This window comes from Schistocerca nitens, chromosome 5 (assembly GCF_023898315.1).
Source record: "Schistocerca nitens isolate TAMUIC-IGC-003100 chromosome 5, iqSchNite1.1, whole genome shotgun sequence".
In the NCBI taxonomy this organism is placed as follows: Eukaryota; Metazoa; Arthropoda; class Insecta; order Orthoptera; family Acrididae; genus Schistocerca; species Schistocerca nitens.
The window spans coordinates 413,189,342-413,216,800 of record NC_064618.1 but is presented as its reverse complement, the minus strand read 5'-3'; the positions used below and the strand labels follow the sequence as shown (position 1 = coordinate 413,216,800).

The following is a 27,459-nucleotide window of genomic DNA, read 5'->3' as shown; positions in this document are numbered from 1 at the left end:
TAGATATAGTGGGAATTTGTGAAGTTTGATGACGAAGGAAAAGACTTCTGGTCAGGTGAATACAAGGTTATAAATGCAAAATCAAATAGGAGTAATGCAAGAGTAGGTTTAATAATGAATAAAAAGAAGCGTGGATAAGCTATTACGAAAAGCATAGTGAACACATTATTGTAGCCAAGATAGACACGAAGCCCATGCCTACCACAGTAGTAAAAGTTTATATGCCAACTAGCTCCGCAGGTGAAGAAGAAATGTATGAAGCGATAAAAGAAATTATTCAGATAATTAAGGGAGACGAAAATTTAGTAGTCATTGGGGACTGGAATTTGAGTGTTGGAAAAGGAAGAGAAGGAAAAGTAGTAGGTGGATATGGACTGGAGGTAAGGAATGAAAGAGGAAGACGTCTGGTAGAATTCTGCACAGTACATAACTTAATCGTAACTAACACTTGGTTTAAGAATCGTGAAAGAAAGTTGTATATGCGGAAGAAAGCTGGAGACCCTGGAAGATTTAAGGTAAGATAGAGATTTAGAAATCAGGTTTTAAATTTTAGGACATTTCCAGGCACAGATGTGGACTCTGACCACAATTTATTAGTTATGGACTGTGGATCAAATCTGAAGAAACTGCAAAAAGGTAGGAATTTAAGGAGATGGGACCTGAATAAATTGAAAGAACCAGAGGTTGTAGAGAGTTAAAGAGAGAGCATTAGGGAACGGTTGACAAGAACAGGGGGAAGAAATACACAAGAAGAAGAATGGGTAGCTTTGATAGAGAGATAGTGAAGGCAGCAGAGAATAAAGTAGGTAAAAAGACAAGGGCTAGTAGAAATCCTTGCATAACAGAACAGATAGTGAATTTAATTGATGAAAGGAGAATATTTAAAATTGCAGTAAATGAAGCAGGTGAAAAGGAATACAAACGTTTCAAAAATGAGATTGTGACAGGAAGGTCAGAATGGCTAAGCAGGGATGGCTAGAGAACAAATGTAAGGAGGAAGAAACATGTATCACTAGGGGGCAAGATAGATACTGCCTGCAGGAAAATTAGAGAGACTTTTGGAGAAAAGAGAACCACCTGTATGACTATCAAGAGCTCAGATGGAAAACCAGTCCTAAGCAAAGAAGGGAAAGCAGAAAGGTGGAAGGAGTATATAGTGTGTCTATACAAGGGCGATGTACTTGAGGACAGTATTACGAAAATGGAAGAGGATGTATTCTCGTATTTGGGAGGAGTAATATTGCTTATTGATAGCTGTAGAGTATAAATTTGCGGAGTCGTTAGTCAGTTGTTTGTTTTGGACAGCCAGTGGGTTTTTGACATAGCTCAGTGAGCCTTGAGTAGCTGCTGGTGAAGTATCAGTGCAGCAGCAGTGCAGTAGCGAGTCGCATATTTACCTTTCATATTTGTTTTGTAGTTGGATTCTTAATTTCTTTGCAAGTGTTTGTGCGCTTGCATATTTAATTACATAAAATCATTGCGTATTCTCATATTTGAGAGGTGTAATATTGCTTATTGATAGCTGTAGAGTATAAATTCACGGAGTCATTAGATATTAGCAGTAGGATGGATAGGGTGTGTGCGGGCACAGGAGGAACTGGCCGTGGTTCGTCAGCAGCTGAGTGTGCTGTTGGCCACGGTCAGCCGCCTTTAGGCTGCTGCCTCGAGGTGCAGCGACGGCGGAGGGTCTGGCGCGTCGCTAGAGACACACCAGCTGTCGCTTGCTGCGTCCGCTGACTCAGCCGCCGAAGCACCTTCTAGTGTACCCGGTGCGTTGGGGCAGCCCTCACCTCAGGGTGAGTGGCGGACTGCAACGCGTTCGCGTCGCTCGAGGCGGAGGGCCAATGTCTAGGCTGGCCGGCTGGCCTCGCCCATTTATCCTGTCAGTGGGCAGGTGGCCGCTCCTTCAGCAGTGCCCGAGCAGGCACACGGGGGCAAAGGCTAGCTGGTTATTGGGAGCTCCAACGTTAGGCGAGTGATGGAGCCCCTCAGGGACGTAGCATACAGGGCTGGAAAGAAATCCAATGTGCATTTGGTTTGTCTGCCGGGGGGGGGGGGGGGGGGGTCCTCATCCAAGATGTGGAGGCGGCCTTGCCTGCGGCTACCGAGACGGGGTGCAATCGTCTACCGAGACGGGGTGCAATCATCTGCAAGTAGTTGCTCACATCGGCACCGATGATGCCTGTCGCTTGGGTTCTGAGGCAATCCTCAGTTCGTACAGCCGGCTGGCAGATTTGGTGAAGACTGCTGGCCTCGCAAGCGGAGTGCAAGCAGAGCTCTCTAATTGCAGCATCGTTCCCAGAGTGGATCGGGGTCCTCTGGTTTGGAACCGAGTAGACGGTCTAAACCAGAGCCTTCATCGGCTCTGTGACGGTCTTGGCTGCATATTTCTAGACTTGCGCTATTGGGTTGGGAATTATAGGATGCCCCTAGATAGGTCAGGGGTGCACTACACAAAGAAAGCGGCTACTCAGGTAGCAGAGTACTTTTGGCGTGGACGTGGGGGTTTGTTAGGCTAGGCAGTAGTGCGAGATGTCCTGATGAACACTCACCAGTCGACGTGCAGGCAGGGAAATCAGGACGTGCTCAGTGTAAAGACACTTCAGTTATCAAGATATTAGCAGTAAATTTTCTGAGTGTTTGGAATAAAGTTCCTGAATTTACTGCCCTCCAGGAAGCGTGTGGCGCGCAAATTATTCTCGGGACTGAGACCTGGCTGAACCCTGAGATAGGAAGTTCTGAAATATTTAGTGAGGGTTGGAACGTGTATCGGAAACACAGATTAGACTCCGTAGCAGGTGGTGTCTTCATTGCAGTTGACAAAAATATAGTGTCTACTGAGGTCGAAGTACAGTGCGATTGTGAAGTTACCTGAACATGTTTAATAGGGCTAGGGGAAATAAAGTTAATTGTGGGGTGTTATTACCGGCCACCAGGTTCCGCCGTGACAGTTCTAGAATCATTCAAAGGGAGTCTACATTCTGTATCGCAGAAGTACCCAGATCATGCTATATTAGTCGGAGGCGACTTCTACCTACCTAGTATAGACTGGGATGTCTATGGATTCATTACAGGCGGTACAGACAAGCCGTCATGTGAATTACTTTTGAACACATTATCCGAAAACTGTCTTGAGCAGCTAAATCGACTGCCAACGCATAATGGAAACATTTTAGATCTGGTAGCCATGAACAGACCAGACCTCGTCGACGGTGTCAATGTTGAGACAGGGATTAGTGATCATGATGTTGTCATTACGACTATGGTTACGAGAGTTAAAAAGTCAGTCAAGAAGGCTAGGAAAGTATTCTTACTAGAAAGAGCAGATAAGCAGTTGTTAGCATCCCACTTAGTAAATGAATCGACTTCATTTAGTTACGGTACGATGAATGTGGAAGAATTATGGGCAAATTTTAAACACATTGTAAATCACGCATTGGACAAGTATGTGCCGGAAAAGTGGGTTATGGACAGAAAAGTCCCACTGTGGTTTAACAGCGCAATTCGGAGAATGCTCAGGAAGCAAAGGCAGTTGCACTCGCAGTACAAGAATGATCGGGAGAATGAGGACAGGCAAAAGTTAGTAGAGATTCGTGCTGCTGTAAAAAGAGCGATGCGCGAAGCATTCAACCACTACCACCGTCATACCTTAGCAAAAGATCTTGCTGAAAACCCAAGGAAATTTTGGTCTTACGTAAAATCGGTACGCAGGTCGAAGACTTCCATCCGGTCACTCACTGATCAGTCTGGCCTGGCAACGGAAGACAGCAAAACGAAAGCTGAAATTTTAAATTTAGCATTTGAGAAATCTTTCACGCAGGAGGATCATACAAACATACCGCCGTTTGAGTCTCGTACAGATTCCCGTATGGAGGACATAGTGATAGACATCCCTGGGGTTGTGAAGCAGCTGAATGGGTTGAAAATAAATAAATCGCCAGGTCCTGATGGGATTCCAGTTTGGTTTTGCAGAGAGTACTCTACTGCATTGGCTCCTTCCTTAGCTTGCATTTATCGCGAATCTCTTGCCCAACGTAAAGTCCCGAGCGACTGGAAAAAAGCACAGGTGACACCTGTATATAAGAAGGGTAGAAGCACAGATCCTCAAAATTACAGGCCTGTACCCTTAACATTGGTTTGTTGCAGGATTCTCAAACATATTCTCAGTTCGAATATAATGAATTTCCTTGAGACAGAGAAGTTGCTGTCCATGCATCAGCACGGCTTTAGAGAGCATTGCTCCTGTGAAATGCGACTTGCCCCTTTTTCACATATCATCTTGCGAACCATGGATGAAGGGTATCAGACGGATGCCATATTCCTTGACTTCCGGAAAGCATTTGACTCGGTGCCCCACTGCAGACTCCTAACTAAGGTACAAGCATATGGGATTGTTTCCCAAGTATGCGAGTGGCTTAAAGACTTCTTAAGTAATAGAACCCCGTACGTTGTCCTCGATGGTGAGTGTTCATCGGAGGTGAGGGTATCATCTGGAGTGCCCCAGGGAAGTATGGTAGGTCCGCTGTTGTTTTGTATCTACATAAATGATCTTTCGGATAGGGTGGATAGCAATGTGCGGCTGTTTGCTGATGATGATGTGGTGTACGGGAAGGTGTCGTCGTTGAGTGACTGTAGGAGGATACAAGATGACTTGGACAGGATTTGTGATTGGTGTAAAGAATGGCAACTAACTCTACATCTACATACATACTCTGCAATCCACCATACGATGCATGGCGGAGGGTACCGCATACCACAACTGGCATCTTCTCTCCCTGTTCCACTCCCTAACAGAACGAGGGAAAAATGACTGCCTATATGCCTCTATACGAGCCCTAATCTCTCTTATCTTATCTTTGTGGTCTTTCCACGAAATATAAGTTGGCGGCAGTAAATTGTACTGCATTCAGCCTCAAATGCTGGTTCTCTAAATCTCCTCAGTAGCGATGCACGAAAAGAATGGCTCCTTTCCTCTAGAGACTCCCACCCAAGTTCCTGAAGCATTTCCGTAATACTCGCGTGATGATCAAACCTACCAGTAACAAATCTAGGAGCCTGCCTCTGAATTGCTTCTATGTCCTCCCTCAATTCGACCTGATAGGGATCCCAAACGCTCGAGCAGTATTCAAGAGTAGGTCGTATTAGTGTTTTATAAGCGGTCTCCTTTACAGATGAACCACATCTTCCCAAAATTCTACCAATGAACCGAAGATGACTATCCACCTTCCCCACAACTGCCATTACATGCTTGTCCCACTTCATATCGCTCCGCAATGTTACGCCCAAATATTTAATCAATGTGACTGTGTCAAGCGCTACACTACTAATGGAGTATTCAAAAATTACGGGATTCTTTTTCCTATTCATCTGCATTAATTTACATTTATCTATATTTAGAGTTAGATGCCATTCTTTACACCAATCACAAATCCTGTCCAAGTCATCTTGTATCCTCCTACAGTCACTCAATGACGACACCTTCCCGTACACAACAACATCATCAGCAAACAGCCGCACATTGCTATCCACCCTATCCAAAAGACCATTTATGTAGATACAAAACAACAGCAGACCTACCACACTTCCCTGGGGCACTCCGGATGGTACCCTCACCTCCGATGAACACTCACCATCAAGGACAACGTCCTTCCCTAATCCGATGAGACTGATGACCTCACTGCCCGGTCTCCTCCCCCAAAACAACCCAACCCATTTAAGGTAGTAGATGACTTTTGTTACTTGGGGAGCAAAATAACTGATGATGGTCGAAGTAGAGGGGATAAAATATGTAGACTGGCTATGGCAAGGAAAACCGTTTTGAGGAAGAGAAATTTATTAACATTCAGTATAGATTGAAGTGTTGGGAAGTCTTTTCTGAAAGCATTTGTATGGAGTGTAGCCATGTATGAAAGTGAAGCATGGACGATAAGCAGTGTGGACAAGAAGAGGATAAAAGCTTTTGAAATGTGGTGCTACAGAAGAATGCTGAAGATTAGATGGGTAGGTCACATAACTAATGAGGTGGTACTGAACAGAATTGGGGAGAAGAGGAATTTGTGCCACAGTTTGACTAGAAGGAGGGATCTGTTGGCAGGACACATTCTGAGGCATCAAGGAATCACCAACTTAGTATTGGAAGGAAGTGTGGAGGGTAAAAATCATAGGGGGAGACCCAGGAGATTATACACTAAGCAGATTCAGAAGGATGTAGCTTGCAGTATTATACGGAGATGAAGTGGCATGCACAAGATAGAGTAGCATGGAGAGCTGCATCAAACCGGTCTCTGGAGCAAAGACCACAACAACAACAACACAGAGAAGGGAAGCATGAATGGTCACAGGTTTGTTTGACCCATTGGAGAGAGTCACAGAGATGCTGAAGAAACTGAACTGACAAGAGTCTTGAAGATAGGCATGAACTATCCCAGGCATGAACTATCTCATGAAAGTGTGCTTACAAAAATTCAGGAATTGGATTTAAAAGATGATGCTTGGAATATACTGCAATGCATATGTATCACCCCATAGGGATCGTGAAGACAAAAGTAGATTAATTATGTTGTGTAAGGAAGCATTTACACTGTCTTCCTTCCTGAAATCTGCTACAATGGGCAGTACCTTCTGCTATGCTCTTCACTGTTGTTTATGGAGTATCCTATATGTAACTGTTCTTAGCCCGTTGGGAACATTTTGCAGCATTATGTTTGTGCTTCAAATGCAAATACTGTAGGAAATTCTTTGGATTGCCCTTGCTTGTTGGTTTGCACTCACGTTTAAGCTGTAAAATCATTCCCAGGCAAATACCAATCAATTGTGGTATATGAGCTGTGACAATAAAGTAATGAGACTGATTTTCTTTGCAAGATGTGGCAACCCTGCAGGCTTACTTAGGCACAATATTTTTGATCTTGGTCTATAAGGTGTGTCTAATCCAAGCGGTACACCGATGCAACTGCTCAGTCGTGAGTTGTGCTGTAATAAGTTAACATGTGTTTGTGTCTCTCATTACGCAAATGGAACTGCATAATATTGCGCAATGGTATGCCATTTCTTTTTGCGTTAAATTGGGTGAAAAAGTGACGACAACTTGCAGTAAGCTTCAGAAGGCTTTCGGAGAGATGGTTATGCCAAGAGCTCAAGTTTTTTGTTGGAATAAAATGTTTAGTGAAGGCAGAACCAATGTTGAAGACGGAGACCGCAGTGGACGACCATCAACCTCACAGACAGATGTGAACTTGGCCAGGATGTGTGAACTCGTACAATCTGATCGAAGATTATCCGTGAAAATGGTTGCAGCCCATACTGCTCTCAGTACAGCAATTTTTAACCTCCAAACAAATTTCAGTACTACCACAGTCACCTTATACACCAGATATTGCTCCATGCGAATTTTTTCTGTTTCCAAGAGTCAAAACCGCGGTCAAGGGACACCATTTTTCAAACAACACAAGATATCCAAAAAGCTGTGATGAGAAGATTACAGAAGATGAGTTCCAGAAATGTTACCATCAATGGCAGATGTGCTGGAAAAAGTTTGTGCAATCAGAAGGGAACTACTTTGAATGAGGCAACACTAAACTTGACTAAAATGGTAAGCAACATTTTTTTTCCACATCAGTCTCATTACTTTATTGTCGCTCCTTGTATGCCCCATGTTCATCACTTTTTCATTTGCCATGATGAGCATGAAAAATTACTTCTTTGTACTTTGATTTGTGTAAATTGAGGTTTGTGCATACAATAAGGGTGTTTGTCAGTTTTTCTAATCACAGAGGTGATGTGCGGATTGCTTTCATTCCACCCAGATTGTTTATCTCTGCTATTGGAACATGGTTTTACTTGAAAGATGCTGTGGGTTTACATTTTTCTAATATTTTCATTATACTTATGACCTAACTGATTACAATGTCATATTAAAGTATTACAGTGTGGGGTATTATCATGTTTTAAGTTAAAAGCTAGTGTGTGTGTGTGTGTGTGTGTGTGTGTGAGAGAGAGAATCAGTGTATTCTTTTAAATGATAAGCTACATCATATTTATTTGGCAATAAATACCATTTTTGTTTTTAGCAATGTGAAATAGATGCCTGCAAAGAAAGAATACGTCTTTTGGAATTACTGAATAAAGAGACTGCACTCAACATTGTAAAAGGTAACCACCATAATCTTGTCCTTAGGAACAAATATATTCTGTATTCTAAAATTCAGTGAATTGTTGCCTATTGCATGAATTGTGGTTAAAATTGTATTATATCATTGGGAAAATTCAGTGGAAAGAATTTAAATTTCAGGGAGGTAGAATAGATGGCCAGTACTTTTCTGAAAGGAGCGAAATACCTAGCACCGCTGATAGAAACATATTAGAAAGTTGTAATCTTAGCTTTCAGAGTATGTATGCTCCATCTTAAGGCTTGGTTTGTAAGTGTTGGAAATTAGGGACAAGTTTAGGATGAGAAGGCTGCAACTATTTTGAGGACAATTATTGGGCCCCTTATAGCCTCTTGTCTTAGAGTACCGTATTTACTCGAATCTAAGCCGCACCTGAAAAATGAGACTCGAAATAAAGGAAAAAAAATTCCCGAATCGCCTATTAGGCATAAGAATAATACGAATATAAACATGACACGATATGTATATTCTTCCGCGTTTGCTGTTGTCTCACTGTAGTTTCGTAGTTTATCAGGCAGACAGGATTTAAATGAGTTAGCAGCAAACACGAAAGAATACATGGCAAAATGTTTATATTCGTATTATTCTTACGGTGAAGAGAATACTGCATGTGATACACATTTCATCAGGTTCCTATTAGCAACCATCTCTTCTCACAGGTAGGTAAAAAATCAGAACGTAAAGAGTTGGCCAAGTTGACAAACATGCCAAACAGTCTTGCCAGTCGGATTTTCATAGTACATTGAAATTCTGCTACATTCGAAGATGAAAAATATGGAATTTGTATTTACTTTGTTGGATAATGTATGAAAATGCAGTGGTCGAAACTCGGGGCGAAGAAAAAAAGCTCGTCTTCCACTTTTTTTAAAAAAAATTTATTTACTGACGCAGAGCTTTTGGCGCCAGTATTTATCTTCGTGCCTACAAAGCATGCCTGTGTAGCGCCGCAAATATTCGATGGCAGAAGTTAGTTGTGGCGGCACCTACCAACATTTTCAGAACTTCCGTTTGCTTTGTACTCGATTCTAAGCCACAGGCGGTTTTTTGGATTGCAAAAACCGGAAAAAAAGTGCAGCTTAGATTCGAGTAAATACTGTAGTCTGTGCCTTCACCCTTAATTCCTCCCCCACCCGTGCCCTTTTCCAGCTTTCCCCAATTGATATCTCTCTCCTTCTCTCTCTCTCTCTCTTCCCGGGAGAAGGAAGTTTGGGAATCTAGGATTAATATTTTCTACTTTAAGTGTATACATCAGCAGTATTAGGATGCATCTTGTTTTTTTCACGTCTTAGTGTATAAACCAGAAACACATTTTGACTTGCCTTCATGTATTACCCTGTGTCACCTATTTTGAATTAATGTCCACTTCATCATTTACAGGTTGATATAATGCCAGAATGCTTTTGACTTTTAATCTAATTTATTAATCTCACGTAACAGTTTATTCTTAACAGTTCTTATTTAGATTCAGATGTTGCAGTTTCTTTATAAAAATATAGAGGGGGCTGTAGAGGGTCAAAGAATTCAATAAACTGCTCAAAAAATAGTTTTATGCTGGCTACATTATATCAACCCCTGTGTTAAAGATTGCCTCAGCTGTCAGAAATAACAACTGATGACTGTCACAAATTATGACTCTTAGGTATCCTGAAGCAAATGCAATAGATCTGTGTGCTGCCTGGGAGAGAATTGAACCCATACTGTTTGCAACCATCTTCACAGGATCGATTTGACCTCTAAGCATAACAAAACAGCAGTACAGAGCCCTGAGTACTGTTGCATGAAGATGGGGTAGGAAACACTTGGAATAAAGCATAGATCAGTGTCATTGGGTTCTCTTCACCAACAATTGCAGGATTTGTCTAATACGTAATGTGTGTCACAGAGGAGTCCGTAGGCAGCCAGGTACCAATGCATGTTCCAAACCTGCAACTCCATGGGTTCAGCAAGGAGCTGTGTCAGCCGAGTCTTGGGGTGATGTTATCTATAGAAGCCAGATGCCTGTCATCACTGTCAAGTGTAATTTGAGGGCTGTGCAGAATGGGAACATGATTCTCCAACCTGTTGTCTTGCCCAGCAGTCAACATTTCAGTGATAGGTTTACCTTTCAAGAGGATGGTCCATAAGCATACCATGTCCACCTTGAATACATTTCTCCAGCAGGCAGGAATCAATGAAATGGAATGATGTGCAGTATTTGTTGGCATGAATCCAAGTAAACATACTTGGGACTTGGAACTAGCAGTGTGTTGTTGAACAACCCACTTCACCTCCTAGATAACATCAGAAGGGCTGCCGTCCTAAGTGTGGCTCATGCTTGAGCAGTAATTTCTTGTCCAACTTGTGAACAGCGTGCCATGGAGGATACAAGCATCTTACATTGCATGAGGTGGAGAAAGGCATTATTGAATGTTACGCTCAAGTAGATTTCGATTTTACAGATGTGCATTTTTTAACAGACCTTTTACTTTGGTCATTGTTGTGTTTTTATCACAAATAAATTTAATTTTAGTTTCATTAGGTTTATTCTTTCATTTCCTACTCCCCTTGAGTCCAAGTGCACACAGATTTGCAAGCACGTAATTGGTAAAAAAAAAAATTTTTTTTTTTAGTAGAATATTAAAAATATAAAAAGTTGAAATTCAACAGAGCTTTGGTATCCTTCAGTAGTGACAAATTTTCTCTGAAATGTATATGCAATTATACCTGTGATTTTCCTCACAACACGAGTCCATAAAACTTCATAATAAATATCACATGCCTTTCTGTATTTCAGCTGCAAATTTGTAAAATGATTTTGTTATGCAACACTAATTGATTATTAAAAATAAAATTTTGTCTGATGTTACAGCGAAGTTTTCAAGTTTGTGTATTTTTGGGGCGTACCATTTCTTTTCTGTAACATTGTTTTAAATAGACGCAAAGTATAGAAACTGAAACAGTGAGCTGTGCATAAGATATATGAACTCAAAACAGCGGGTGCAGATTCTTTGCAAAGTCATTCAACTAACTGCCAAGAGAAAACACATTTAAATAAGTAAATAATTTCTGCTTTCACAATGAAAACAACAGCCCAACATCAGTAGTATTCACAATTACAGAAATAAATTTAGTTCCAGAAGTACATAATGACTGAAGTATAATATAATTTTGAATAGTAGATAATATGAAGACTGTAGTATAATAATTCAGTGGGTAACAAAATCATGTTTAGCAAAAAATATTGAAGACTGAAAAAAGGCAAGCCATACTACTGAAATAGCCAGTAGTCTTTCACTCTGTGGCAGAGAGCAGTTTCAAAACTACTTGACAGTTTCAAACTGTGTGCCAAATCAAATCTTGGAGACAGTTGCTTTTGTGTATCAGATCTCTTATGAACTGTGAGCGTATTTAGGTGTTCCTAAAGGCCCACGTAATGATCACAATATTGAAATTTCAATTGTTTCGCTGAAATTTAGCTTTGGGCTTTCCTTTGACATGAACCAATGAGATATAAAAAGGAGGAAGTTCCTCTCCACCCCCTTTATCCCAGTTTTCAAAATGAACAAAGATGTTGCTCAATCAAATCAAATTTTTATAATCACATAACATACCTCAGTCAAAAATTGATATGGTGCACTTGTCTTCTGGAGAATCATTTGGTAACAGACATGTCTGACAATGTTATAATAGCTGTGGCATTACTTCTTCTGGCTTATACAATTTTTGCATGGTTGTCATTCCAGAAATGTACACTGTAGTAGCGTTTACTTTTCAGGTTTTTCCCATGTCTCTTTCAGTATTTTTTAGATTTTAGTAACACTTACTCCTCATTTTTTGAAATATAAATTTCATGCTCATATAATGTAGAGTTTTTTCACATAGTTCGTCTCATGTAACTTGCTCTGTCTAGTCTGATACACAAGCAAGGAACATATTTATGGACATTAGATTTAGCTTAGGTTGACCTTTTCCTGTCATCTAAAAGTTTTGCATTGATTAGTTTCCCTCCTCGTCCCTCAGCTCCACTCGCCACTGTGCTTGGAGCTCTAGGCTGGAACCCAGCTGGAGTGTTCGTGCCCACAGAGCACTGTTTGGTCAGGCCTTGTGTACCATATTTCACTTGTACATTGTGCAGATTGTTTTGTAGTGAAATTAACAATTTCTGTTTTTACCAAGTTTAAGTTCAAATTATTCTCATTTTATTCACATCTGTGCTTCCCCAAGTGTCTGCTCAGTATTTCCTCTTAGACACTTGTGTAGCAGGCTATCACTTTGGAATGAAAGTTGTTAGGCTTGTTTCTACATCTGGAAGATGATGTTGCAAAGTCGTTTCTTCTCATTCACAAATGTTAAGCTGCAATAGTAAAAGAAAAATTATGGAGAAATGTCTTGTCCGTTGATGCCATGCTGATGTGCTGGTAATAGATTGAAATCTGTTCTTTAAAAGTGTAGTTCCAAGTTCTTAGTAGTTTGCGTATTGCAAATTAAAATATGTTTTCCTTCTTTATTTACTTCCATATTTTTAAGATGTTAAAATACATAGAAAATAAGAGTGTGTGGTGTTTTTTACTGGAATAGAAAAATGAAACATACTCGCTGCAAATATTATAAAGAAACATTTATTCAAATATCATCCAAATTATCTACAAAAAAGTTAGGGAAATAATTGTATCAAACCAAAATCATTATTTTCTCCTTCATAAAGCTCTGCTTTGTGACTTTAAATTTTAGTTGCCTTATTTATTATGTTCTCAGTCTTCAAGTGAGTCAGACATTTTGGAGAAAATGTGAACAAATTATTGACAACTGCTATAAATACATTGGAAATGTGCTGCAGTGTTTTAAAATGTGACGTATTTGTTTCACAGTCTAATAATCTCTCCTGTAAATTCAATTAATTGTTATCCCAAAGATTTTCTTGAAAAATTGTTACTAGTCAAATTGTGGTAATTAATAACAACACATTTAAGTACCAAAGACATAAGAACATGTGAAGGTAAACTGTGCATAAAATGACTATAAAGTTCACTGGCACGTAAGATTTCTCCCGTCTCTCAGTTCTCGCCAAAGATCTTAATTGTGCTCCAGCATAATTATCCACACATTTAGTTGATCAAATAGTGCCACCTGGCACCAACAGATGGCAGAGAAGTACAGTGTTACTTATAAAACTGAAGGTGGTGAATTTTATTATTGGATTATTGCCAGCACTGAAACGTAAGGTATGTGAGAGTGAACTCGTGTTCCTAGCTTAAGGGATCAGTGTGACATCTCTTGCTTTTAAGTCTTTTAACCATCATCTTTTACTTATAACATGCTATTAAATGGGCAAAAATAGAAAAAATAGTTTCTGCTTCACAGTTAAAGAAATATTCTTTGAAATACCAAAAGTTAGCGTCTTATTGCAAATGATTTATTAACACATTATTGAGTCAATATGTTGAAGGTGCAGTGAGTTTGTGTCTTGACTGCTGGTGCTTCTTGAGCATATTACCAAAATGTCAAGTATCCTTCCTGTCATTACCTAGTAATAACACTACATAAGTGCGAGATGACAACACAGATTTGCAGTTCATACATCAGAACATACATGTAAATTTAAAATTTCTTCCCATTCCAGTCATCAATACTTTTGGTGTTCTGGAACACTCATAGGAAGTTTGCGTAAGTCCAAGGTAATTTGTATCTGCCTGATCAGACATTTCTGATTAAAGCCAGAAATCTTGGACTTCATTATTTGTTTGTTTAATGTTGTTGTATTTCAAATAGTTAGTTGACAGTAGGCATATGTTTTAGGCCGAAATGACGTAGCAGCCTTAATAGAAACAAACAAGCAACGAGCAGATCGCTTGCCACGATATGAGGAGCGTGTCTGCCGTTTGCAGCAGTTTGTTGCCAACTTATCTGAAGATGTTGAAGAAAGGCGTCAGTCCTTGCAGAAAATTCAAGATGAGCTGAAGCACGTTATAAGATCAAGCATACAGCAACTTGTGCAGTACATCTTCCCCATAGCACAAGTTCCATCAGCTCAGAGGTAACAGCTCATCAACAGAGGCAGCACTCAAAAAGCAATTACAGCATTAACTTCATTTAATTGTAACCTGCATTGTGTTTGACTTTTTACAATGTTAAAAGAAAATTAATTTTATGGATGGCTCTTAATATCCATAGGCACGAGGATTATCATTTTTTTCTAGGCCTCTATCCTTGAATTTAAGATATTGTACAGTTCAACTAGTACCATTTAATGTGCTTTCAATAAAACTGTGTGCTTTCTAAAGCAGTAAATACCTTTCACAGTTTCAGTAGAGTGCCCATATTTTTTTTAATTATTCATTCATGTCACACAAGTGAAATGTAATAGATTAGAATATGCCATTCACATTTTTTTCCTAAGAATTCGTAAGGAAGAATCCAGGTATAAGAATTACAGGTGTAAGGGCAGCAAATTGAGGAAAATCATGCAAAAAAATTGAGCTTTCAAAAGCCCATTTTTAAAATGTTGTAATAATAAGGGGCTGAAATGTTCAAATTATTATTTCTTTCATTGGTCATAAAGCAATATAAATTATTGATGTTATTTAATGCTATAAAGAAAGAAAATGTTCCGAATTTCAGTGTAGTAGCCCAGTATATTACTAATGGCAGTATTCACAAAAATATTTCATCCCATTACTCTCAACATTGCAAAGTGATTATTAAATTTCACTGTGGATGTAGACAACAATCTTCTAATTCAGTACCAATCATTTCTGTAGTGAGGAAGACAATGAAACACAAGATACTGTTAGTGCCTTGGCTGAAGCAACTCGCACTGCTTATGTTAAAGGCAAATGGGTATTTACCGACAGTTCTGGGGAACTACACCATTGTATAGTAGCCCCATCACTTCCTGGGTCTGGAGATTATTCTGCTTATAATGCTTGGGGTAAGTAAACAGTCAGTTTGTGGCAGTTTAAAAGTAAAACCATAGATGTTGTTTAGAGATAAAACACCAACCCTAGTGTGTTGTGTAAGTGTTTCCTTTAATGGCTCAGAAACTTAAAATGTAACATGTTTATAAAGTGTTAGAAGCATTTGCACAAAATTCTGGAACACACAAATTGTTTATTTTCCATTAATTGTGTTTTTTTTTAAGTCCTAAAATGAAGGAACAGTACAACCTTCATCATTTGACAATGAAATGAAACACATTCTTAGGTGATGTGATATTCTCTTGACTCTTGATTATTATTACATTTGTTACAAGTAATGCTTTTAATTTACCTAAACTGCATTTTAGTAATCAAATTAGTTTATTGTAATTGCAGTTTCATGAGGTCAAAGGGTGAGGAAAAAATTTCCAAAATTTATGCTGTAAATTTGATAACATACAGTTAAGACATGGACAAGTTAGATCAAGTAGTTACAATACATCAGCGGAACAAAAGTAATTTCCTTTGCATATATAGATCCCTTTTCAGAAATTTGGCCCATCTACAATAAATTTCATTACTTCATTTCATTTTATTGAGGACAAATATTTGCGGGGAACAGAGAAGCTATGAATTTTCAGTGGAACAGTGGTGCACTACTTAGCAGGCAGATAGATCAGTACTAGCTTTTCTCCATTCATTGGTAAATGACTTGGTGTAGGTCTACATATAGGAGGCTCCGCAAATTAAATGTGCATGTTTCATGAAGCATTCGACCCTTCCACAAAATCTGTTGTTACTTCTGCTTATTCGTACATAAGTGCCACTATTAGATAAAGTTGTATACTATTTCTGGTATAAATATCAGTAGCTCCTTTTAATGGCCGGCCGGTGTGGCCATGCAGTTATAGGCGCTTCAGTCTGGAACCGTGTGACCGCTGCGGTCGCAGGTTCGAATCCTGCCTCGGGCATGGACGTGTGTGATGTCCTTAGGTTAGTTAGGTTTAAGTAGTTCTAAGTTCTAGGGGACTAATGACCACAGATGTTAAGTCCCATAGTGCTCAGAGCCATTTGAACCATTTTTTCCTTTTAATGACAATACTATGAAAAGGATGGATTGCTACTCACCAAATAGTGGAGATGTTGAGTCACAGACAGGCACAACAGGACGACTAGTAAACTAAGCATTTGACCGGAAGATGACCTTACACACACACACACACACACACACACACACACACACACACACACACACACGCAATCCACTAGTTGCATTATTTTTGTTACGTTTTTTCACAGAAATTAACTGTTGAGATTGAATAGTATAAATCTTTCGTGAACAAGAATAAATGTGTAAATTTTAAAACTTTAATGGCGAATTGAATGTTCAAACAAATTTTGGGCTTGCAGCTGGTCATAGATTAATTCATTGCATGATATTTCGCCAGAGCACTTGCCAATCATCTTCACGTGAGCTATTGAAGACTGATGAAGACCTGCTCCATTCTATCCTATATAGCGCGCTGCGAGTATTCCGCAAATGCATCAAATTTGAAGTTACCAGACAGACCACCCGTCACATCAGCAATGCCCTCGCCTGTAGAACCGTGGAACTCAGCTGTCCTCTGTGTTACTGCTCGTTGTGTCCATTGGTGCACTCTGTCTTCTTCAGTAGAAAAAAATTGTGGAGATGATGGAATTCCACACACTGTCCAACTGGTAGCAGCTATCACAGTTCATCAAATTTTTTGCCAGGCATATTTCCCCAGATTCTTTAATAAGGGAGTCCTGAAAAGATGTAGCTGTGGTTAGAATCACAGTTCTATCATAATTTATTGACTGTCCAATGGAAATACAGTGTTCGGCACAGGCAGCCCTTCTGTCTCCCTTGGTGGCCAACCTTTTTATGGAGGATTTTGATCCTTTCACCATGGAAATAAAAAAAAGATGGTTGTTTACCCTTTTAGGATGTTTTGGGTAGACGAAAGAATGATGATGGTTCACTGGGGCATTCAGTTTATCGTAAGCCCACTCGTACCAATTTGTATTTGCAAGTGTCAAGTTGACGTCACCCATCACAAACTATGAGCATTTTTAAAACACACGTATGCAGAGCTCACACTGTCTCAGATATAAGTAGTTTACCTAAAGAGCTCACCCACCTAAAGATGGTATCTAGAAAGAAGGGATATTCCCCCCAGCACATTAACAGGACACTGTCAGTTAAAATCAAGTATCAGGAAGTGGTTAAAGAGGAGAACACACCAGCAAAATCCATATCATTCCTTCCTTTTAGGGGCAATATTTCATTTAAAATAGCAAGAATCCTTGAACATCTATGTTCCACTTGCCTTTTGCAACCAAATAAGTCCGCTATTGCCAAACACTGTCTTTTGACTGGACATTCAACTGAGTATGATAGAACCGAGATACTGACCACAGCTACGTCTTTTTGGGACTCCATTATTAAAGAATCCTTATAAATACAGTTGGCGGAAAATCTGATGAACCATGTTAGTGGCTACCAGTAGCACAGAGCAGGGAACCCCGTCATCTTCATGATTTGTTCTAGTTGAAGACGGCAGAGGCGCCAACGGCTGTGGCAAGCACTAACACACAGGATAGTGGAGTTTCAAGGTTGCACCAGCGAGGACACTACCACTAGAAGTGTGGTCCGTCTTTCAACTTGAATTTTGACGCATGTGTGGAATACTCGCAGCGTGCTATATAGGGTGCAATGGAGCAAGTCTTCGTCAGTCTTTGATGGTTCACAGGTGCCCAGTCAAAATATCATGCAATGAATTAATCGATGACTGGCTGCAAGCCCAAAATTTGTTTGAACAAGAATGCAAATAATCAGCATATGTGCTTAAGAACTTTTCATGATACGTTTTTGATCCTCTTTTTGCTTTCTCCCCCCTCCCTCCACCCTCCCCCCTGGTGGCTTTTTCGTCTCATAATATTATCTTTTTTGAGGAACTCTGAAGATTGAAATATGTTTTTTAATATTCATCCATTTTTCTCTGTTGCAGACCTTGACAATCCCTAAAATAGTATTCCTCTTAGAAGGAGAAAAACTAGTGAAATTCTCTCAAACAAATGTAAGGGATAAAGGTCATTTTCTAGTATGCTCATGTTGCCCACCCAATAGGCAACAAACTTTGTTTGTTTATGAAGACTTTTCTCTTGGAAGTTTGTCCAACAATACCCTGTGTATGACAGCATTATGTGAAATATTGAAAACTGACAACTGATATTGTAGAACACTCTGGATCTTTAGTTAAAAATGTAACCAAAAGTGTAATCATGGTCATAGAAGACTGTAATCTAATTGATGACCTGATACCACTTGACCACCACCCAATCTGCATGGGTGTTCCCTCCTTCAGTGTATTTGCAGTAGATTGAAATCACTGATGCTTCAGTTTCTCTGAAACTATTAGGATATGGACCTGCTGTATAAGAAAAAAATTCCTCATTTTCTAGTGTTCTAATTATTCCTTGGTTCAAAATGGATCCTGCATCATGAAATTTTTAAAAAAGAAGCACAGTGACCTTTCACATGAGATGTTTTCAAGTGACACCCTGACTGGTGTGCCAAAGGTTGTCAAAATTGGTGGTTTGTAGCGTATGGCCTTCCTTCTTTTTTGATGTAGGGCCACTGACTTGTTCCACTGCTTTGATATCTGCTTTGATTTTTGCAAGAAATGCTTTTGCCTCACAAAATAAAGTTTTTTATAGTGGTCCAAATGGTGCAGAGGAATTCATTTTTCATTTGCTTTTATTCAGCATTCATCAAATGTAGCAATCAACGTGCGCCAAATCCTTTTCATTGTTAATGTTTCATATACCGGGTGATCAAAAAGTCAGTATAAATTTGAAAACGTAATAAACTAGGGAATAATGTAGATAGAGAGGTAAAAATTGACACACATGCTTCGAATGACATGGGGTTTTATTAGACCAAAAAAAAAATCGAAGGTCACAAAATGTCTGACAGATGGCACTGGACAGCAAAACTGCTACCGTGACGGGTGAGAAGTACACCGATATGTTACAGAATCGCATCATCCCCAGCCTGGCTGATAAACACCTGCTTCAACGTACGATGTTTATGCAGGATGGCGCTCCACCCCATATTGCTAGACTCGTGAAAGATCTCTTGCGGGCGTCGTTTGGTGGTGATCGTGTGCTTAGCCGCCACTTTTTTCATGCTTGGCCTCCCAGGTCCCCAGACCTCAGTCCGTGCTATTATTTTCTTTGGGGTTCCCTAAAGTCACAAGTGTATCGTGATCGACCGACATCTCTAGGGATGTTGAAAGACAACATCTGACGCCAATGCCTCACCATAACTCTGGACATGCTTTACAGTGCTGCTCACAACGTTATTCCTCGACTACAGCTATTGTTGAGGAATGATGGTGGATATATTGAGCATTTCCTGTAAAGAACATCATCTTTGCTTTGTCTTACTTTGTTATGCTAATTATTGCGATTCTGATCAGATGAAGCGCCATCTGTCAGACATTTTTTGAACTTTTGTATTTTTTTGGTTCTAATAAAACCCCACGTCATTCCAAGCATATGTGTCAATTTGTACCTCTCTATCTACATTATTCCGTGATTTATTCAGTTTTGAAATTTATACTGTCTTTTTGATCACCCGGTACAATGTAACACTTTTTCCTCTGTGAAACATTTCATGCACATTTAATCACTTGTTGCCTGATACTACACTATAATGTGTACTTCGTTTTCATCTGTGGTCGCAGTTTTGGGATTCCTTTTATTTTGATTGACTTTGAGATAAGTACGGCCATAATGAGATTTTCACTCTGCAGTGGAGTGTGCGCTGATATGAAACTTCCTGGCAGATTAAAACTTTGTGCCGGACTGAGACTCGAACTCAGGACCTTTGCCTTTCGCGGGCAAGTGCTCTACCAACTGAGCTACCCAAGCATGACTCACGCCCCGTCCTCACAGCTTTACTTCTGCCAGTACCTCGTCTCCTACCATCCAAACTTTACAGAAGCTCTCCTGCGATCCTTGCAGAACTAGCACTCCTGAAAGAAAGGATATTGCGGAGACATGGCTTAGCCACAGCCTGGGGGGTGTTTCCAGAATGAGATTTTCACTCTGCCCGCGAAAGGCAAAGGTTTCGAGTTCGAGTCTCGGCCCGGCACACAGTTTTAATCTGCCAGGAAGTTTCAAGTATGGCCATGTTTTAAGTTCAGTCATCCTTTCATTAATTGTCAAAAATGAGGAAGTGGACTCCATAAAATCCTCGTAAATATTGTAAACATTTCCATTGTCAATAAATAATCCAAAAAAAAGAATTATATGAAAAATAGGCAAAGCCGAGAGAGGAGTATCTACGAGTGTTAACTCGACAGCTGCAAAATAATGTCTTGCTCACTATCTCTTGTACATGTGTCTATTCACTGTGTCTGCAGGAAATTGAACAAGTCTTATGAAGTTTGTGAGAAATATGTATAAAAACTTCTCGTCCTAGTGCTTTGTGGTTAGGAAACTGTCTATAGTAGTCTTCATTGGCCAGTTAGAGCATATGGTAGCTTTGTTCATCATTAACACTTGAACTGAGATACAAACACTCTCTGTTGACCACTGTACCAATAGAAATGAAATTTCATTTTTGTAATAAACAGTTAATTTACAATTGGGAATTTTCGGCTATGTAAACTATAAAATTTGTTGCGGAAGTACTAAGTTCAACCAGTAGTTTCATTTAAGAAAGATTTATTTCCAGACTATTACAAACTGATGATTAACAGAACAGATTACAAATACTTTTTATGAAATTCAAAGATATTGCAGAATGTCGTGGGATGGTAGTTTACAGTGAACGTCCAAACATTTATTATAAACCAAGAATTGCTGTTTGACTTCAGCATGCCAATCTCTACACATAGTAAAGTAAATGGAAGTTGTTAAAGTGGCTTTATCACAAGATCAGCCAACCCATTCTTTTCATCTGTGTGTTCCAATGTAATTTTGCCATTCAGTAATCTTTCATGAACATAGGAGTCTTGGACATATATGTATTTTATTGTTGGCAATATGGTGTTTAACTGGTTTCAATGGACTATTATTGTCAGCATAAAGTGTTGGACCTCCCCAGGGGCCTCACAGTCCCTTTTGTGTGTGTGTGTGTGTGTGTGTGTGTGTGTGTGTGTGTGTGTGTGGCAGGCATGGGGCCCCGAGCTATTGCAGTGTCCTTCCTTTCTCCAGACTGTATTACCATCCCTGTTCCTCTCCTTCCCTGTAAATGCTCCTTTCTCCCTGCCCCCTTATTTCCCTCTTGGTGAACTTCTTTATATCGACCTGGCTATCCTCCTGGCTTTGTTTTGGTATGTGCCATTATTTAGTTTGCTGTTTTCATCTCCTTTTCGGCATTTTTGGTCCCCTTGGTGTTTGACCTCCATTTCCAGTGTTTTCCGTTCAGTGTGAGCCATTTTGGGATGAACTCCCAATCTAGTTTCCATGGAGCAGGCTCATCTCTCCCCTCCCATCCCTTTTCCCCTTGCACCGTGGCCCCCTTCCTGCTAGATCACTAGCACTGTAGCCAGTCCATGTGGTGGGACTGTTAAATGCCCACTTGGCTGAGCCCCCTGACAACACAGGGATCACACTGCTAATACCTGAGCTGTTAACGCCTGGTGAATGCCAAGGAGTCGATGCTCATCACGTTGGGGCATCAGATCTCCTGGCAGTGGCTGCCGTGCCAAATAGCCCTTGCTGTGGCTGGGTGGTGCCCACAGGGCGAGCCCATGGTTGGAGTGGGTGGTACTAGGGCGGACGCTTTGCACATGAAGCATGAAGCCATTCCGTGGCCGTCTCTAAGAGTAATAGAAGACATGAAACTCCTTCTTCTGATCGTTTGGCCTTCCCCTCCCTGGCCACCCCCTGGGAAGAGGGTCAAGCTCGCCAGCTTCAGTTGAAACCTTTCCCTCAGTACCTGTTTTGTACCAGGACAGATGGCGAAAGTTTTGCCACGTCCAAGCCTTTGTTTTTCGTGGAGACAATTGAAGATAAGTATGGTGAAGTGGGACCCATGAGTAAAATGTGGTCCAGTTCTTTGCTCATAAAGACATCTGCTGCCCAATCTGAAACCCTGCATACTTGTGACCATCTTGGTGACATCCCAGTCTCCGTCGCACCCCACGAACCTTTGAACTCGGCACAGGGCATCATTTTCCACTGGGGTCTTCTTCTCCAAACTGACAAGGAGCTCCGTGCAAACCTTGAGCGGCAAGGAGTCCGATTTATATGCCGTGTACAGCGAGGCCCTCAAAGCAATCGCACCGATACAGGCGCCTTTATCTGGCCTTCGAGGGTGATCCCCTCCAGGAGAAGGTCAAGGTGATGGTGTATCAGTGTGATGTAAAACCTTATATTCCACCACCAATGAGATACTTTAAATGCTTATGGTTTGGACCCGTCTTGCCGCTGCAGCAATGATCCCCACTGCTGTGACTGTGGGCTCCTCTTCCATGAGAGGAGTGCCTGTGCCCCCGCCAGTGTGCATCAGTTGTAATGTGCAGCATCCTTCATGCTCACCAGCATGCCCGGTGTATGTGAAAGAACAAAAAATTCAAGAGTACAAGACCTTAGATTGACTAACATACACTGAGGCTTGTCGAAAGTATGACCGGCTCCATCCCGTGACTATAACTTCTACTTTTGCTTCAGTTACGTCCATTCCCCCTCATACACCCTCCTCTTCCCAGCCCCGCCCCATTCGCCCCACACCCACACCCTCTCTCTCCCCCTCCCCCTCCCCTTCAGTATCCATTCCTATCCTTTCGGGTGCTGCTCCCCCTCCCCCACTGGAGAAGTGTTCCCCTTCTTTGGCAGCCACCAGTACTGGAGCTCCCTCCCGGAACTCCTCTTCCCAGCACCCCCCTGAAAGGCGATCTGCAGCTCCCCATCTGCCGCACGATCCACAGCCAGTGGGCGCCAAGATTGACAGGTGTGATTCCGTGCCCGACCTCACTGCAGTCTGCCCTTCTATTCCTTCACAAGAGAAGAAGCAGAAACGTAAGAATAAGGACAAGGCCTCTCTGGTACCCCCTGAGGGTGCCGCCTTCCCCTCCTCCAGCCAATTGACATTACCCCATCCTTATCGGTGACGGATGGTGACTTGGCGGCATGACCTGTTCTGGTCCTTTCGCTTTCCATTTGGACTCCAGCTTGAGAATCCTCCAGAGGAATTGGAATGGCTATTTGCGTTACCTCCTGGAGTTGCAGCCCCTTCTTTCCTCCTACTCTGCTACTTGTATTGCTCTCTGGGAGACTCATCGTGCACCTTTTCTGTTGAAACTGAATTGGCCTCTTGCGGGCTAATGGTGGTGTTTGCACCTTGCCCTCCATACCACTCTGGAAGCAATTGCTGTCAGAGTCCATGTGGCCACTCCAATGACAATCTGTAATCTCATCTCTACCTCCCACCTGACAGGCCGCCCACATCCCTTGCCCTAACCACCCTTCTTCAACAACTCCCTTCTCCCTTCCTGTTTCTAGGGGACTTTAATGCCCACAACCCTCTTTGGGGTAGTCACACTACTGCTGCCCTGGGAAGGACAGTTGAAGCTGTTCTGGTAGGGCTTGACCTCTGTCTCCTAAACACTGGTGCTCCCACACACTTTATTGTGGCGCACGGCACTTTCTCTGCCATTGACCTCTCCATCTGCAGTTCCGGCCTTTTTCCCTCCATTCAGTGGGGGTGTCCGTGATGACATATGCGACAGCGATCAGTACCCGATTGTTTTGACCTTCCTTCAGTATATCTCGCTCCATCACCCTCCCAAGTGGGCCTTCTCTAAAGCTGATTGGGGTGCCTTCTCCTCTGCTACCATCCCCCCTGTATTACCACACAGTAGTATTGATGAGTCTACTCAGACTTTGACTGCCACCATTCTTTCTGCAGCTGTTTCAGCTATCCCTTCTTCCTTGGGTTCTCGTCGTTGGAAGATGGTCCCTTGGTGGACTCCGGAAATTACTGCGGCCATAAAAGACCGCCGCCGTGCTCTTCAACACTTCAAGCGGCACCCTTCTAGTGCTCTCCTTCTGGTCTTTAAACGATTCCATGCCCAGGCCCATTACCTAATCAAATTTCAGAAACAGATTTGCTGGGAATGATATATGGCTGCCATAGGACCGCACACCCGCTCTTCACAAGTCTGGGCGAAACTGAGGCGAATTTTTGGCCATCGTCGTCCCACTGGTGTTGCAGGAATTCCTGTGCGTGCTATTGTCCTTACCCATCGAGACTTTGTCGTAGAGCATTTCACTCAACACTTTGCCCAAACCTCTGCATCGACTCAGTATCCTCCCGCATTCCTCCTCCCGAAAGAGCGCTCGGAACGACTGTCTTTGTCTCACGTCTCGCTGCTTGGAGCCTTATAATGCCTCATTTAGGGAGTGGGAATTCGCCAGTGCCCTCGCCCTTTGTCTCGTCACGGCTCCTGGTCCCGATTGTATACGTAATCAAATGCTCCAACACTTATTGGTGGCTGGGCACCGTCGTATACTGATCCTTTTCAACCATCTGTGGAGTGAGGGGGTATTTCCTACCCAGTGGCAAGAAAGCATTGTTATTCCGGTGTTGAAGCATGGGAAGCCACTTCTTCAGTTGGATACCTACCGTCCAATTAGATTTACCAACACCCTCTGCAAGCTCCTGTTGAGTCGGCAGCTGTTGTGGATCCTTGAATCCCGTGATCTTTTGTCATTGTCTCAAGGTGGTTTTCACTGTGACTGCTCTACGGTGAATAACTTGGTCCACCTGAAGTCTGCTATTCAGCCGTCTTTTGCCCATCGGCAACACCTCATTGCAGTCTTCTTTGACATGCATAAAGCCTACGACACCACCTGGCGCCACCGCATCCTCACCACCCTTTACAAATGGGGCCTTCATGACACTGCCTGTTTTTATCCGTAACTTTCTTTCTTGTCACTCTTTCCGGGTCCAAGTTGGTTTCTCATACAGCACTTCCCATTGGCAAGGAAATGCAGTTCCACAGGGTTCTGTACTGAGCATTCCTCTCTTTCTCATCACCATTAATGGACTGGTGGCAGCTGCTGGGCCAAGTGTCCCCCTCTTTGTATGCTGACGATTTTTGTATCTACGTCGTTTCCTCTGTCATGGGCGCTGCAGAACGCCGTCTACGGGGGGCAATTTTTGGCTCTCTCCCATCGCTTTCGGTTTTCGGTGGCCAAGTCTTGTCATGCATTTTTGCTGTCGCCTTACAATCCATCCCCATCCGGACCTGTTCCTCGATGGCCAATCCCTCGAGGTAGTGGACACCCATTACTTCTTGGGTCTGGTCTTCGATGCCAGGTTGACATCGCTCCCTCATCTTCGCCAGCTGAAGAGAACGTGCTGGTTACATCTCAATGTTCGTAGATGTCTGTGCAATACCACCTGGGGTGCAGACCGCTCTGTTCTCCTGCGATTGTACAAAGCGCTGGTCCAGTCTCATTTAGACTAGGGGAGTCCAGTCAATGGTTCTGTGTCACCTTCAACATTGCAGATACTAGACCCTATCCACCATTGTCGGGTACGACTTGCAACTGGTGCCTTCCGGACTAGCCCCGTAATTAGTCTTCTCTCAGAGGAGGGGATTCCACCACTGCGAGTTTTGCGCCAACCACAGCTGATATCTTATGCGCTTCACATTTGTTGCACCCCATAGCACCCTTATTATGGTCTCCTTTATCCATACATGGAGATTAACCTCCCGCAGTGGCGGCCACGATGTGGGATTTCTGTGGCTGCCTGCACTCAGCTGCTCTTTTCTGAGCTCGAGCACCCCTTTACAACCTCTTTTCTCCACTCACGCAGGTACCCCTCCCTGTTGTGTGTCTCTTGGCCACAGCTCTGTCTTCATCTCTCCATCAGTTCAAAGGATTCTGTCCCTCCGGAGGCCCTTCGCCACCAATTCTACTGTCTCCTCAGTTCAATCCAGGGTTCAGAAGTGATTTATACTGATAGCTCCATGGTTGCTGGTCACACTGGTTATGCTTACACCCATGCGAGACACATGGAATTTTGCTCCTTGCCAGATGGCTGTAGTGTTTTTACTGCAGAATTGGTAGCCATCTTGTGCGCACTGGATCATGTCCGCTTCTGCTCAGGACTGTCCTTCGCTATCTGTAGTGACTCCTTGAGCAGTTTGCGAGCTATCGGCCAATGCTTCCCTGGCCACCCGTTGGTCATAGCTATCCAGGACTCCCTTTCTCTCCTTGATCAACATGGATGCTCAGTGGTTTTCATTTGGACCCCCGCCCATGTTGGGATCCCTGACAATGAACTTGCTGATCGACTGGCTAAATTGGCTACTAACGGGCCATCTCTTGCTATTGGCATTCCAGAAATACACCTTTGCTTGGCATTACGTTGTCAGGTTTTGGGACTTTGGAATGCAGAATAGCACACTCTTTCTTCACCGAACAAGCTCAGGGCGATCAAGGATTTTACAACTATGTGGTGGTCCTCCTTATGGGCCTCTCGTAAAGCCTCTTTCGTCCTTTGCCAGCTCCACATCATCCATACTTGGCTGTCTCACAGTTATCTCCTCCGTCGTGAGGATCCCCCTCTCTGTCATTGTGGATCAATGTTGACTGTATTTCACCTCTTACTGGACTGTCACGACTTAGCCGCCCTGTGACGGACTTTCAGCTTTCCTGACTCGCTACACCAGGCGTTATCTGACAGAGCCTCAGCGGCTGATCTAGTTTTAAGATTTCTTTGTGATGGGGGTTTTTATCACCTTAGTTAAGGGTGGGACCTCCAACCTTATTGGTGGGTGGAGGGGATGACAGGCTGTCTTGCTCCCCCCTTTGCCCCGATATGACTGGCTTCGACTGGGCTTGGTGGTGGTTCACCCCCAACCTCATTGGTGGGTGGAGGGGATGGCAGGCTGTCTTGCTCCCCCCTTTGCCCCGATATGAATGGCTTCGACTGGGCTTGGTGGTGGTTCACCCCCACCCTCTACCTTCCCACTCCTTTCTTTATGAGGTCTGTTTTATCTTGAGTGTCTTATCTTGTCTACCTGTGCTTCTTCCTTCACGCCCCTCTCATTAGTCGCTTTTTTACCCTCCTCTCTTCTTCCGCCTTCTTCCTTCTTCTCTATCAATAATTTGTAATTTTATGGCCATTGTAGTTCCCTCTTATAGTGTGGGGTTTTATCAGTTTTAGTTATTCCAAGGTCGGAGGGACTGATGACTGCACAGTTTGGTCCTTTCTCCAATCCAACCAACCAATAAAGTGTTGGAAGTTGATCTGGCATTTCAGTTAATTCACTTAGTAAGCAAAGCAATCAGAATAATTATGTGATTGCTTTACTTGATAAAATAATTTCTACTTCAGTTGTACG

At 42.2% G+C, this 27,459-nt stretch overlaps 1 protein-coding gene across 1 annotated transcript in view; it reads left to right on the top strand.

Annotated features, from left to right (window-relative positions):
* LOC126260189 (beclin 1-associated autophagy-related key regulator) overlaps window positions 1-27,459 on the top strand; it is a 123,638-nt gene that overhangs the window by 20,750 nt on the left and 75,429 nt on the right. Inside the window, exons 3-5 of the mRNA XM_049957465.1 lie at window positions 8,070-8,151; window positions 13,944-14,181; window positions 14,906-15,075. Coding sequence (XP_049813422.1) covers window positions 8,070-8,151; window positions 13,944-14,181; window positions 14,906-15,075 — 490 coding nt within the window. The remainder of the gene's footprint in view (window positions 1-8,069; window positions 8,152-13,943; window positions 14,182-14,905; window positions 15,076-27,459) is intronic.